General features: G+C 38.1%; 1 protein-coding gene across 4 annotated transcripts in view; it reads left to right on the top strand.

The window, feature by feature from the left end:
* Positions 1–15,471, top strand: part of LOC143856348 (squamosa promoter-binding-like protein 3) — a 36,860-nt gene that overhangs the window by 16,379 nt on the left and 5,010 nt on the right. For all 4 annotated transcript variants that reach the window (XM_077366546.1, XM_077366547.1, XM_077366544.1 and 1 more), the window contains one exon: positions 4,289–4,682. In XM_077366546.1, coding sequence (XP_077222661.1) covers positions 4,289–4,632 — 344 coding nt within the window. In that variant the 3' untranslated portion in view covers positions 4,633–4,682. The remainder of the gene's footprint in view (positions 1–4,288; positions 4,683–15,471) is intronic.

The following is a 15,471-nucleotide window of genomic DNA, read 5'->3' as shown; positions in this document are numbered from 1 at the left end:
ATTGGTTTAGCCAACCTTATGGGCTGTCCCTTGGAGAGCCTCCCATCAACGTAACTTGGCCTTCCTTTGGGGATAGGGAGACCTAATAAATTTGCATGGGATCCCATTGTGGAAAGGATAAAAAGAAAGCTAGATACTTGGAAAAGGAACTTGGTCTCTAGGGGAGGTAGGATAACATTAATAAAGGCGTTGTTAGCGAATATACCTATTTATCAGTTATCTTTATTTAAATGTCCTGTGAGTGTTGTTAATTGTATTAAACAGATTCAGACGAGATTCTTATGGGGAGGATCAGATGAGAAGAGGGGCCCCCTGCTTTAGTAAAGTTGGGAAGACGTGTGCGAACCGGTAAAAGGAGGGGGTTTAGGAATTAGGAAGATAAAGCAGGTTAATCTTTCACTCTTGGGGAAGTGGTTGTGGAGGTTTGGTGAGGAGCAGTCGCAGCTTTAGGCCAAAGTAGTTGTTGATAAATATGGTTCTGAACCAGGTAATTGCAAAGCTATGAATTGCTATAGTAAACCCGGAGTTACAGTGTGGAGGGACATTATGTGCATGAGTTACAGTTTCGATCGAGGCATAACTAAATATAGAAAGTAAAATGCCTTCCAAGTGGGATTCTTGATAAAATTTAAATAAGCAATTCGGGTTGTCGGGTTTCCCACGAGTGAACCCGAAGCCAACTTGATTTCATTTCGGGTTATCTATTCTTAACCCTAACCCGACTTGACGTTAGCAATATCAAACCCAACCCGAGCAAAAATTGGGTTGAACCTGCCAGTTTCGGGTGTAGCCCGGCCCAAGTTGCACTGCTATTTAGTACTTCAGCAGTGGCAACCTTCCCCTGTAGGGTTTTCGAAGCTAAACTTTGATGGTTCAAGTTTTGGTAACCCTGGGCCCGTGGGGATTGGGGGCGTTCTAAAGGATTCTTCTGGAGAGGTTATTAGTTCTTTCTCGGGTCCTATTGGTTTAGCTGATGCGAGCGAAGCTGAAGTTAGAGCAGCTCATCGAGGCCTTCTGCTCGTGGAAAGAGATAGGTTGAACCACACTATAGTGGAGGGCGATTTGCTTAATGTCATAAGGTGGCTCAAAGGCTCTTTGGTTCCCCCTTGGAGATTTCTGCGCTTCTTTGATGAGATTAAGGATAAAACGGTAGGCTATGCTATCACTTTTCAGCATGTGAGAAGAATTGCTAATGAGATTGTAGACAAACTAGCAAGGGATGGAGTTCACAAGCAAGCTTTGGAGCTTTTTGATTTTTTGCCATCTTGACTTGAGATGTCAGAGTGCTTGTATTTCTTTTCGTTTTTCTTGTTAGTTTTCTCTCTGTATGTTTTGGGCGGACCTTCTCAGTCTTCCCCTTTTTAATGAAATTTGTTGCCATTCAAAAAAAAATGATGTTATTTAGTCCGGTTTTCCCTCCTTGATTTGTACCATAATATCACGGCGCATTTGGAAATAAATAAATGAATCAGCCATGAACATGAGTTTGATATTTTTGAATAGTAAAAGAACAGTACTGTTAACAACAACAATAGTAATTATAATAATAGTGTGCGGCTCTAGCGAAGCGAAGGTTAGAGCGGCTTATCAGGGTATCAAACACTTAGACAAGAACCTTTATGATAAGGTGATTATGGAAGGTGATTCTTCAAATGTAATTAGTTGGCTTTCGGGGGCAGCTGACCCTCCATGGAGGTTTTTATCCTTTTTTGAGGAGATTTCAGATTTAACTCTTGGCTCCTCGATTATCTTTAATCATGTAAGGAGAACTGCTAATGGTGAGGCAGATTCTTTAGCAGCTCAGGTGTTAGTGGAGCGGATGTAGAGTGGTTTGATTTCCTCCCTCCATGAGTTTATTGTATTTCTTTGTAATCTTTGAGGACCTCCTCGGTTCTCTGTTCATCAATATACTTTATACCATTTCAAAAAAAAAAGGTAATTATAATAATAGTGTGCGACCGTAAAATCCCTACCAAGTTGAAGGGAAAGTTTTATAAGACAGCTGTAGGCTAGGCATGCTGTACGACTCAGAATGTTGGGCCACCAAGAAGCACCATGTGCATAAGATGTGTGTAGCGGAGATGCGAATGCTTAGATTGGTGTGCGGCCACACAAGGTTAGATAGAATTAAAAATGAAGACATTCGTAAAAAGGTGGGGGTGGCACCAATTGAGGAGAAGATGAGAGAGCATCGCTTAAGATGGTTTGGATATATCCAACGTAGGCCTTTGGATGCTCCAGTGAGAAGAGGCGACTCGTGCCAAGTTGATGGAGTAAAAAGAGGTAGGGGTAGACCGAAAACAACTTGGGTAGAAACAGTGAGGAAAGACTTGATAGCTAGGAACATAACAGAGAACATGACCTTGGATATGAGAGAATGGAAGAAAATGATCCATGTAGATGAACCCAACTAGTGTCAGGATTAGACGTAGTCATTTTGAGCCGGGTAGATTCGTTCACCTTCATCATGAAAATTTTCTATAGGATTCATTAGCCGACCCCAATGGTTTGGGACAAAGGCTTAGTTGAGTTGAGTTGAGTATAATAATAGTGGTGGTCAAGTTTTCTCAGTTATTTCCTTAAAAAGAAAATAAAAATAGGTGCCTCATTAGTTTGATATAAGTCTGGATCTAGTCAGTTATCTTGGAGAGTTTCTTGTGCACTCATTTGAGTTTTTAAAAACCATGCATCAAAGCATCCATGAGGATTCCATGTTGAATATTTGCCCAAGTCCTTGAACTGAAAGAAAGCTATTTATTCACTATATCCATGAGGCTTCCAAGTTGAAGGCTTGCCCAAGTCTTTGAAGTGAAGGCAAGCTAGCCTTGGAAATCAATCACCGACTAATTTCTTTGTAAACCATCTTCATTTCTAGGTACTCTTTGTTAGATTTGGGTTTTCAAAAAACCTTTTTCTTGTGGTAATATGCTTGAGTTTATGGTTCTTGCCACCTCAATATGAGGTTATTTAGTCTGGTTTTCCATCTTTGATTTGAATACCACGTCTCATTATAAATAAATCAGCCACGAACATGAGTACGATATTTTTGAATAGTAAAAGAATAGTAGTACTGTTAACAGCAACAATAGTAATTATAATAATAGTCGTGTTAGGCCTGCAACTTATATTGGTTCAGCTTGCCATACACTCAACCTTGATTGTGAAGCATATCTTTTGGTCTGGTCTATATCCAAGTGGATATTTAAATCATGGGCCATTAGAAGCCATGGTTCTAATAATGAGATTTGAGAAATGACCACTTTACCTCTGCCCTTATTTTCATCATACTTTTTCGTTCATTCCAACAGATTGTAACTATTTTATGTTCTGAGTTTATTTCAAATATTTTGATCTCCTATGTCATGGCTGTCATTCAAAATTCTTGAATTTGAATCATGCTATCTAGGCTATATACAGGAAAACATTAATACATTGTTTGAATTTTGAATGCCGAGACTTAACTACATATAAGGGCCTTTGGGTCCTTTCCCCTTTTGAATATCACTACCATGTTTTGATAGTGGGGCGAGCTCACCTTGTCTTTTATTATTTAATTGGCTTCTTAGAGTTTTTTGGGAATTGTAATAGCCTTTGACGGCTGGTTAAATAATAAAAGACAAGATGAGTTCGCCCCATTTTCAAAACATGGTAGTGCAAATAGCATATATAGGTGCCTTTGGTCTTTTTTTTTTTTCTTTTAGGAAATTTGAATCTTACATGCATTAACTCCGGGACAAAAAATGGTTGCAGGGAAGAGTTACAAGCCCTTATTTTTTGGTTAGTAATGGCCCTTTACTTGGGCAGTGAATATTAGAATTGCAAAGGTGTTCTAGTCTTATATCATGGTGCAAAAACTTGCTAATCAACTTGGAACTCCTCCAAGTCAAGTTGGTTTTCGCAGGTTCTAGCTATCAAATCTTTACTCGAACTTTTTGTAACTTCAGTGGATTTTCAATTGAAGTCTGAGTTGAACTCTTAAATCGAATGGCCCATTCCCTTAGTGATGCCCAACTTTGAAAGTTATTTTGCAGTATGCTTGCAGTTAGACCCTCAGTGCACAGTGTTTAGGTAGAATATTTTCACAGGTTGAATAGTCTTTGCTTCTGGGGAAATAATGCAGATACTGTACTAATGTTTGATTTTTAATGGCAAAAGATCACCATTGTTATTGGAACCTGTCAAATGCTAAGTATTTGATTGATTTTTTGTTTTGCTTATTTTCTACATGTATTCCATTTGAAGATTGCTCTATGCCACGTTACTATTATAATAAAATCACTCACTGCAGGTCTGGAGGCACCTATGATTACTTCTAACTTGGATGCATCCATGGACGTTCGGCGTGCTCTCTCTCTTCTGTCAACTAATTCCTGGGGATCATCTAACCCCGAATCTGCATCTCTTGACCGGATCGTACATGTGACCCACACAAGTGCAACTCAGACGGCAATGAATGCAGTGCATCAAGGCTTTCCACTTGCTAGTATGGAGTATTGGTCTGCTGAGCGGCACCCGTATGAATCCCTGGTGGCACCATTGGCCTTGCAGAGCAATGGAAGCCAGTTTCAAGAGTTTCAGCTATTCAAAGCGCCGTATGAATCTGCTTTTCTTGACAACCATAATATGGACTGATTAATGGAGGCCAGTCATCTTATTTCTGGCCGAAAGAGGCGTATACCGAGGTCAGTGGGTTTTCTTTCATTTGAATTGTTTTTCTTTATTTTATAGGTGCTATGCGTACTCGCTTTGGTAAAATGATGTTTTGGACTAAATAAATGATATAAACCTTCTTTCTCGGATAATGGAGAATATATCAATACGTGCTTCTGACACCGAGATTACCATTTAGGAAGATACCAAAGTGTCAAATTTAGGCAGATACACACCTGACATGGGAAGAGTACCCTTTTCGTCTTCATAACAGATGATCGAATTAAACCTTCCATCTGAAGGCCAGTGACCTCAGTATGCCTGGACGGTCATATTTGCCTTTATACTCAATGGAAGAAGCAAAAATTTCCTTTATCAGCAAAAGAGATCTTGGACTGTTCATTTAACTGCCAAATTTCTAAACTTGAGAAGGGAATGTGAAGCACCTCCATCTTCCTATGATTGGAGCAGTATATGGGTTTTCACTCAAAAAATAGCAACATGTGTTCCCAAATCAGCATAAACAAATTATAAAAAAAGGGCGGCCCACTGCATGAGGCTCCCGCCATTGCGGGGTCTGGAGAGGGCTGGATGTACGTAGCCTTACCTCTACTTTGTAGAGAGGCTGTTTCCGTGACTTGAACCTATGACCACCAGGTCACAATGGAGCAACCTTACCGTTGCGCCAAGGCTCACCCTCTAGCATAAACAAATTATAAATGATCAAATAAACAATGATTTTAAAAGCACTGCTAAGCTTAAGAGTTTAACGAATACTCAACTCAACTCAACTCAACAAAGCCTTCGTCCCAAACTAGTTGGGGTCGGCTAAATGAATCCTTTAGAAAAATTTCATGAAGAAGTTGAAAGGAATCTACCCGGCTCTAATCCTGTCTATAGTTGGGTTGTTCTACATGGATTAAGAGTTTAACGAATAAAGAAATTAAATTCATTCAAATCATGTTCCATAAAATAATTCCTAAAAGAAAAACAACTATCTGGTGGATAAAAATCAGATCTTAGTCAAATTTGTCCTAGAAAGTCAGATTTGTAATGAAAATACCGAAAGCCAATACAATTCTAATAGGGTAAGGATATAAGAGGGTGATGAAAGGATTACGGTAGGGTGTGTGGGTGACAAGGGTAGGGCTGATTGGATTAAGTCGGAGTGGAAAAGAAATGGGAAAAGGGTTGACTATGTACAAAAGAAAGGGGAAGGTTCATAGGGTGTGATTATGGGGAAAATAGTTTATAAAAAGTAAAGAGGAAATGAAATTTGTACCTAAGAAGGTGTGCCGGACTTTGTGGCTTGATCATTTGTTGCCGGCAATGTCCGAGAGGGGGGAGATTGCATGCCAGAGGGGTGATATAGATGGGTTGTTCATGGCCAAGATAAAGAGAGAAATGAATAAAGAATAAAGAATCAAGATCAAGAATAGAGAAATATAGGGTCGAAGGGGATGGCTTATGAACCCAACCGTGTGGTGGTGGGGGTGAAAGGGGAGATGAGAAGTAAAATGGATATGAGAAGGGAGAAAGATGAGGAGAGACAGGGGAGGGGAGAAAATAGAGCTGAATATGAGGAAAAAGAGACCAAAGTCAGGGTCGATATTTGCTAGCCATTCAGGATACTTAACAACCTTTAAGAACCCCGCATCCAATTGCTTTGTTACCTCTTCTTTGATCTTGAGAATTCATTCAGGTTTCATTCTCCTTAGCTATGATTGGGGGGGGGGGTTGGCGGTGAGTGCGCGCGCGGGGGCGTGCGTGTGCATGAGCGTGCGTTTGTGTGTTGGGACGGGGGGTTGATTTTCAAAACTTGAGTTTTGAGAGGGGGTTGGAAGGTTAAGTGAGATCAATGGTGGGCTCAAGGGGCTTGCCAATAGGAATAAAGAAGGTTTAAAACGGTTTTAAGTGGTGGTTAGCCTTGAGGAAAAAAGTGATAAAGGTGGGCCGAGGGGGTTTGATTTTCTTGGTTTGTATCTGTGTCCTTGTACTTGAAGGGGGACCTTCTCAGTCTTCTTTTTAATGCATTCTGTTACCATTCAAAAAAAAAAGAAAAAAGATGTCCCTTTACAAAAGCACAGGGCTTTAGTAATATGTGCCTAAAGAGAACCCATAGGGTCAATACAAAATAAAGTTGTTCCCGTTCCCGTTGACGAGACACCCTCTTTCACTAGAGCATCCGCCAAAGCATTAGCAGATCTTCTCCGGTGTACAAGCTGAGGGTGAAGACTACGGACCATATCCCGAATTTCGTCAAGAATATGATATAACCTCCATGGACCACCTCTTTGATTTCCCGCCCAAGCAATGACATTGGAAGAATCACCCTCCACTATTAGTGGTCCTAAATTGTGTGTAGCGTACCACCTGAGATGGAATAGAAGCCCCCTCACCTCAGCTTCATTATCGTCGCAGGTTCCCTTTGGCCCGGAATAGGACATTATTGTCCGGCCGGTGGAATCCCCATTGTCAAGAGTGCTACATTGATATTCATGTTAGCGGTGGCCAGCCTATTTGAGTGCCCTCTTAATCAGATGGATGTGTTGAATGTGCTTCTTCACTAGTTCATCAAGGAGGAGGTTTACATGGAACAACCGGAAGTCAAGGTTCTGAAAATGGGAATTGAATCGTAAACTGTAACAAGGTTCGAATCGTAAATCAGATCATAAATTGTAAGATTTTTTCATTTACATATAAAAATGAGAAAATATATTAAATAATATGAAAAGGTCAAAAATTAGAATGAAATGAGTAATTATCTATCTTTCATTTTAAACTATAAAATTAAATTAAATATAAAATAAGGAGGAGAAGGGGTTTATAGGTTATAAGGTGGTAAAAAGTAGGAAGGATGAGGAGGAGGAGAATGAAAGAAGAGAAAAAGAAGGAAGGAGGAGAATAGAGTTAGGGCTTTCTTTACTTGTTTTTAGGTTATAAGTTGGGTCGAGAGTTTTATATGCGATTTATTTCTAATCGCAAAGTGTCCACCACAGAAAAATAAGCAAAAGAAGAAGAAGAAGAAGAAGAAGAAGAAGAATCGGAAAAATCATAAAAAGAATCGAAAAAATCGTGCTAATTTTACATAAAATGATTCTTCCGTTTTGAATCGTTTTACCCATGATTTGATTTGAATCGTATGATTCAAATCGTGAATCATATGATTTTAACAACTATGACCGGAATGCTTCATAGTTGCGTACATATAAAACTACACATGCAGACTCAAGGAGGCAATCTATGGGCTTAAGCAGGTGCTCAGAGCATAGTTTGAGATCTCAAACTTCATCAGGCTTTTTGAGTCACTAGTACAAGAGAACCAAATCTGGTAATTCCTTGCTTGTAATGCATTATCAGTCTAGAATAGTTTTGGTTCTAGTGTATGTTGATGACATGATCATTACCAGAACTGATAATGCTGCCATTCATAGACTCAAACAGTTAAGAGAATCCTTTAATATGAAGGTTTTGGGACATTTGTGTTATTTGTTTGGAGTGGAAGTTGAGTGATCCATGTATGTAATGTGATTGTCCTAAAGAAAGTGTGCATAAGATTTGCTCTACAGGTTTTGCAAGATGAAATGCAGACATGTTGATACACTGATTGTTTACAACAAGAAGTTCAACTGAAAGGAAGGTAATAAGGTCAAAGATTCCACACTTATCCTATCTTCTCAAAAATGTTAGCTTTAGGGGAGAGTGTTAAAAGTGGTTGCTTATGTGCAAGGGGTATATTTTGACCAATCCCCATATAAATATGACCTGTCGAAGGTATTAAATTACATAGGGCCCACTGTGTTTATTATATGTTCTTTGCCTTGGTTATTTTTGTTTTTATTTGATAGGGGCCCATGTTTGTATAGCCCCAATAGCTGTCGTACTTTTAATTCTCATAATAGGAATGTAATTAAATCCATGACCAATTTTCTGTTGATGTCTCTAAGGCCTCTAACATTTCACAAGGTGATCTTCATGGGTTAACAGAGGACCCGAGAACAACTGGGGATAAATGAATTTGGCTCTTGATCTAGAACTTTTGATGGAGACAATATTGACTAGTTCCCTCATACTTCTTCTCGAAGGTTTTGAATATTTCTTAACCGCACCAGTGATAAATATTTTGCTAGGGCTACTTTTAGGAAACACTATTTTCAGTTAAGATGCTCACACACTAAAGTCAACTCATCTCAACTCAACAATGCCTTTGTCCCAAACTAGTTGGAGTCGGCTAAATGAATCCTTTAGAAAAAAATCATTAAGAGGGTAAAAGGAATCTACCCGGCTCTAATCCTAGTTCTAGTTGGGTTCTTCTACGTGGATCATTTTCTTCCATTCTATCCTATCCAAGGTCATGTTCTCTGTTATGGTCACACACTTACAACCCACATAATGTAGAGACACTACACCCCTCAGAAAAAAAATGTGATTTTGGTGGGCTTCCAAGAAGGCCAAGCAACAAGGCAATATAGGCTCCCCTAGTAAGTGATTGAAATTTGCTTCTTCCCCTTCACCTTTCCATGTGAGAGTCCCGAGTGCTTGAAGCTAAAGAATTACTAACAGGGGATTGTACCTGAGGTTTCATAGAATCAGCAGATTTTTATACTGAAAGAAATACCCTTACGGCATGTTTGACAACCATGAAATTTTTTTCGTAATTTTTAATTTTTGTTGAATAGACTTAGTCAATTTGAGCCAGGTAGATTCTTTCACCTTCTTCATAAATTTTTTCTAAAGGATTCATTAGCCGACCCCAACTAGTTTGGGACAAAGGCTTAGTTGAGTTGAGTTGAGCTGAGTAGAGTTTTAATTTTTGTTGAAATTTTTTCCAAGGTTTTTTATACTTTTTTAAGGTAATAATTAATTTAAATAAAATTTTTAAAGGTTTTCTACTAGAAAAGTTTTAGATGAAATATGTTCAGAAAAAAGTTTTATTTCAATATTTTTTAGCTAAAGGAAAAATTATAAATTTTTTTATGATAATTTTAAGTTTTAGATGAACTATTATTTTAAGCTAAAAAGGCATCGACAAACCTTTAAAATTTTGTTTTTCAAGGAAAATCATCTATTATTAGGATAATTTTTTTCATGATTACCAAACATGCCCTTATGGATCTTTTTACCTTGATGGGATGGTGCATGCTACTTTTTTGCTTTCTTCCACTAGACATATGACCCTATATCCCAACTATTAGCTGCCAAGATGTGAAAGGCTGAGGGAGCTCTTATTAGTTGTGCAAGCAGTGGAAGAAACCAGCCTCTTCCACCAGCCGGTCCTCTAGGTGAACACCAACGCCTTCTGAGCATTTAGATGGTGCACCAGCTGGGAAACTTTATTGAGGGTCCCATGGAAAAAGATTAGGGGGTCCCATGCTCTCAGTGTATTTCGAGGGAGAGAAGGCCAGCGGATGAGAAGTCTTGCACATTGACGAGTGATTGGGACTGTCGCAAGATCCGTCCTAACCAATCTAAGGGTGCATTTGGCTTGCAGGAATCAAGAATTGGAATTGTCTTCAAATTCCATTCCTATTCTATTCTCCTGGTAAACGGTATTGGGATTCCGATTCCAATGTTTTGGTAAGCATTAGGAAGCTGGGCATCATCATCCTCTTCTCATCATCTTCTTCCCTGGTTCATGAAAATCTGCAAAACAAAAAATTGATTATCCCCTGCAAGACCGACCAATCTACTGTTTTTGCTATACCTATTATCCCTTGGAAAAGCCGTTAATTCTCATATTTGTAGGGCTTTCTGAAATATCTAGAATTTTCTCATATCTGAAAACCCAATTATTCCGCTGTTCTTGCTTAAGGGGTTTCTGAAATCCATAGATTTTTTTGAATCCTTATTATTCTGCTAGCTATTAGGGTCCATTATCAAATAAACGAAAGGCCTCTCTCTCTCTCTCTCTCACTCTCTCTCACACACACACACACACACACACACACACACACCAGCCATGGCCATTGCTTCTATCAGATTCCAAGCCTCACTTCTCTCCCATTGAGGAGATGGGGTTGCAGAAACCAGAACAATGACACGAATTAGAGGAAGGAAAGAAATGGGAGGCGATGAGAAAGTCCCGTGTGTTGGTTCTTGTTCTCCTGTCTTTTTCTCTTGTTTTTTGTTTCAACAAGAGAGGGAGAGGGAGGGAGGAGCGGAATCATCAAGTACCACCTCTTCGGCGGGTATGATTTTCCGCCTCTTATCTCCATCAAAGATGCCGCTTGGAATCTCGCCTTCCGCTCGATGTTTACACCCAAATGCCAGAATTATCTGAAAAGTAAGGGATGCCGATTCTTATTACTCATTCCGGCTTACCAAACATGCCCCAAGGGTTTGAAGCAGAAGAATATGGGCCAAGTTAATCCTTGAAACGACCGATCAAAAAAAAAGTTCTTGAAAGCTCGACCTATAAGCCCCAGCCCATACATAAGGCACTTCTTCATCACTATAATCTCGCATGTTATTAGTCCTTATTTCCATAGCCTTTTAAGTGGTTGTAGGAAGTCTCTAAAATCCATGAGAAGTCTTGCTCTTTCACCATGAGGTCGGAGGGTCAATCTCAGCTTACCTATCAAAAAAGAAAAAAAAATCCATGAGAAGTATACATATATTGGAAGCCATAGGGTCATTGACATGTGATATGATTAATGAAGGAAAACCTCTTTGCCTTGTGCATTGTGCAACCTTGGATGTGAAATCCTTTTTGTCTTGTTATGATGCCTTCATTGACAACCCTACATTGTGATTCCTATTTTTTTTTATTTGAAAAATGACAATTTCATTAATAATCAAAGTAGGGACAAGGTGTCCCATGCCCAGTACATAGAAAAGGAATTGAAAACAATTACAAAACATGTCATGGTAGGTAATTTTAAGAAACAACAATCAACATACTCTCCACGAGTACTCCTTCCTTAGCTAAGGTATCTACTGCCTCATTAGCTGATCTCCTTTGGTGTTCAATCCTGGGCTCCAATAAACGTATTAGGTCCAAAATTTCAGCAATTAAACCTTGATCCTCCAAGGACCCCTTGAAGCATTTGACGCCTAACTGATTGCATTTGCTCAGTCCCCTTCCGCAATGACGTGCCTCATGTCATGTTCAAAGGCCCATCGAAGTCAAAACAGGAGGGCTCTTCCTTCTACATCATTTGCATCACATTCCTCTGCTGGCCCTGAGTAGGAAATGATGGTTGCTTCCCTTTCATCCCTTATCAGATCCCCAATCCCTGCCTTATCCGGATTTCCTAAGGAACTCTCATCAAAGTGCAGTTTCACCCAACCCGAGGGAGGCAGCTTCCACTTCGGCATTGGTTTAGTCCTAATAGTTATGTCCCATACGATCGCCCTCCAGTTACGCAGGATATCAGTCAAACCAAATGGGATTCTCTTTTTTGCTTTTGCCCAGGAGATGATTTCCACTCTTATGTCTATTGTAACTCAAGGTGCAAATGGGCTGTGTCGTGTCGACACGGCACGAAAAATCACAGCCTACACAGCCCGCGGGCCAGGCATTGCGCGGCACGAATGCTTCATGGGCCGTGCCGGTACTAAATGGTTTGGGTTTAGGCACGGCCCGGCCCGCAGCCTTGTCGTGTCGGGCCATGCCGACTCACTGTCATTGGAGAAAGTTTTTAACTTTAAAACCTCACCCCTATTTCTTACTTGGGACAACTCCTTCCTGAGTAAAGCAGTAGCTATAAATACATTAGAGGGGGTTGCCCAAAGTAAGAAAAGGGGGTGGATATCACTTATGTAAAAATGTTGTAAAAAATATTTTTAATACCTAGAATATGAAAGGGATTTGGTGAATAATTATGGAAACAGGGTATCTAATTGGTAATTGACTATAGGAAAAAAGAAAATAATATATTTTAGTGAATAAAACATGAAAAATATTTTATTTTGGAAAAAAATTCCTTAGAAAATGTGTGCACCGAACACTAGAAAATTCATTTTTCTCAGTTTAAAATTGAGAATTCAATGTGCCCGGAATATTTATTCAGGAACTCAGGCGGCACCTTAAAATTTTTATTAATATAAAATATTATTACAACACATGAAACCTTGCCTGTAACCAACCAAGATGCAATAGAAAAAAAATTAAGTACAATTACATTTTGAAGTACAAATTGGAAAGGGCGATGACATTTTCACCCCCCGTTATTACACATGCGCCCCCCTTATAACGTGATTTGACGTAAAAAAGCGTTAAGTTGCCCAGTTTTCACGTTAAATCATGCTATAAGGGGAGCGCATGTGTAATGCGGGGGGAGCGAAAATATCATCTCCCATTGGAAATTACAATTTAAAAATTCAAAGTCTTCATCAATCTTCAAGTGACTCGGTTGAGTCATCTTCTTCTTTTCCGTCTCGCGCTCTATCATCTGCATCCAACCAGTCCTTAAGGCACACGCATACCTCTAATGTTTTTTATGCCATTCAGCTCTGTTTTTCATTTGAGACCCTGTTACCTACATTAAAAGCTGACTCCGATGCTACTGGGGACACCGAGAGTGTTAGTAGATCGCGTGCCATTGCGAATAGTACTGGATATTTTTTTCATGTTATTTCCACCTTGTCAAAACAACAAAACTTTACTATTCTTCTAAATTAAGGAAGCTTGAATAATCATTTCCCAAATATAAAGATTATTCGTTACAAGATGTACCACTACTATGTTTTGGTCTTTTTTGGTTTAGTAATGTCCAAAGTGGGTTATTTCTAGGTTGATAGTTCCTTGAAGAACTTGGTCTTTTATGTCCATGTTCTGTCTCATATAAAGCATAATAGTATTTGATATTCATCTAATTTCATCTGTATTATATCAAGATTTAATACCCATTTTTTTATTGCACGCCTCTAAACTGGCCTATAAACCTTGTAACTTAAACCGAGGGTCCATTATTGTACTTAAACAATATAGAAGTGGAATTTCTTGAAAATATTTTTTAAATTTATTTCCATTCTATCAATTATACTATCATATTCTAATCTCGGTCATTGGGTTTTAAAACACTCAGTAATTTTATATATTTGACCTAAAATTAATTGTGAAGTTTGATAGTAAACACCTGAAAGAAGATTAGTTGCGGTGTAAAATACTGCTAATAAATCTACAACAGCTTCCGAGGGTTTCAAGATTATAGAGATAGATTGTAATTTGAAGGTGCATGCATATGTTCATGACAAAATGATGTAACTATATATTTGAACTTAAATGATGTTTTCAACATTTTATATGTTGAATTCCACCTAGTTTTGATATCTAAGGGGAATTTTTTATAAAATTTTTCATAGTTTTTACACAGAGTATTAAATTCTTTTCTTCTGTGTATTGAAGACTGAATAAAATGAAGACAATCCTTAACAGTCTCTATCTGTGGTACAATAGTCGATAAACTATCATGTACACTTAAATTTAAAATATGACATGCACATCAAACATGAAATAGTTTTCCATCTAAAATAGGTCTCAATTGACATTTTAATAACTCTATTCTTGCAGTATTATTACTAGCATTATCAAAACTAAAATGCTAGTAAGAATACTGCAACAATAGAATTGTTAAAATGTCAATTGAGACCTATGTTAGATGGAAAACTATTTCGTGTTAAATGTGCATGCCATATTTTAAATTTAACTGTACAAGATGGTTTATCGGCTATTGCACCACAAATAGAGACTGTTAAGAATTGTCTTCATTTTATTCAGTCTTTTTTTTTGAATGGTAACAGAATTCATTAAAAAGAAGACTGAGAAGGTCCCCCCTCAAGTACAAATACACAGATACAAACCAAGAAAACAGAAACAACCCTGCAACCCTACAATTATACAATTAGGGTGGTAAAAAATTGAAAAGGTCTAAAACCTGCTTAGAAACTCCTTCTTTTGCCAACTTATCTGCAATAGTATTAGCAGATCTTCTCGCATGTTGATATAAGATCGAAAGTCCTTCCGATATGTCTTTTATCTCATCAAAGAAACGAAGAAATCTCCACGGCGGAACCGAAGAGCCCCTGAGCGACCTTATAACATTAAGCGAATCACCCTCTACAATACACCTGCTCAACCTGTTCCTTTCCACACAAAAGATAAGAATTTAAAACTTTGTCTAAAAACTATGAAAATTTTTATAAGAAATTCCCCTTAGATATCAAAACTAAGTGGAATTCAAAATATAAAATGTTAAAAACATCATTTTAGTTCAAAAATATAATTACATCATTGTGCCATGAGCATATGCATGCACCTTCCAATTACAATCTATGTCTACAATCTTGGAACGCCTCGGAAGCTGTTGTAGATTTATTAGAAGTAGTTTACACTGCAACTAATCTTCTTTCAAGTGTTTACTATTTAGAACCATATAATTGATAAAATAGAGGTTAAATTTAAAAAATAGTTTAAAGAAATTCCACTTCTATATTGTTTAAGTACAATAATGAACCATAGGTTTAAGTTACAAATTTAAGAGGCATGTTTAGAGGCGTATAATGAAAACTTGAGTAATGAATCTGGGTATAATACAGATGAAATTAAAACAATATTAATTTTTCTGTATGCTTTATATGAGACAGATCATGGACATAGAAGTTCGAGTTCTTCAGGGAACTGTCATCCTAGAAATAACCAACTTTGGACACTACTAAACAAAAATAGACCAAAAATAGTGGTGGTATATCTTCTGATGAGCTATCTTTATATTTGGGAAATGATTATTCAAGCTTCCTTAATTAAGAAGAATAGGAGAGTTTTGATGTTTTGACAAGGTGGAAAGAACATGAAAAAAAAAAAAATCTCGTACTATTCGC

This window comes from Tasmannia lanceolata, unplaced genomic scaffold (genome assembly GCF_043159265.1).
Source record: "Tasmannia lanceolata isolate RefF3 unplaced genomic scaffold, GAP_Taslan_0.1 ptg000023l, whole genome shotgun sequence".
NCBI lineage: Eukaryota > Viridiplantae > Streptophyta > Magnoliopsida > Canellales > Winteraceae > Tasmannia > Tasmannia lanceolata.
Note: the sequence above shows the minus strand (reverse complement) of the source record. Positions and strands in the feature narration are given on the sequence as shown.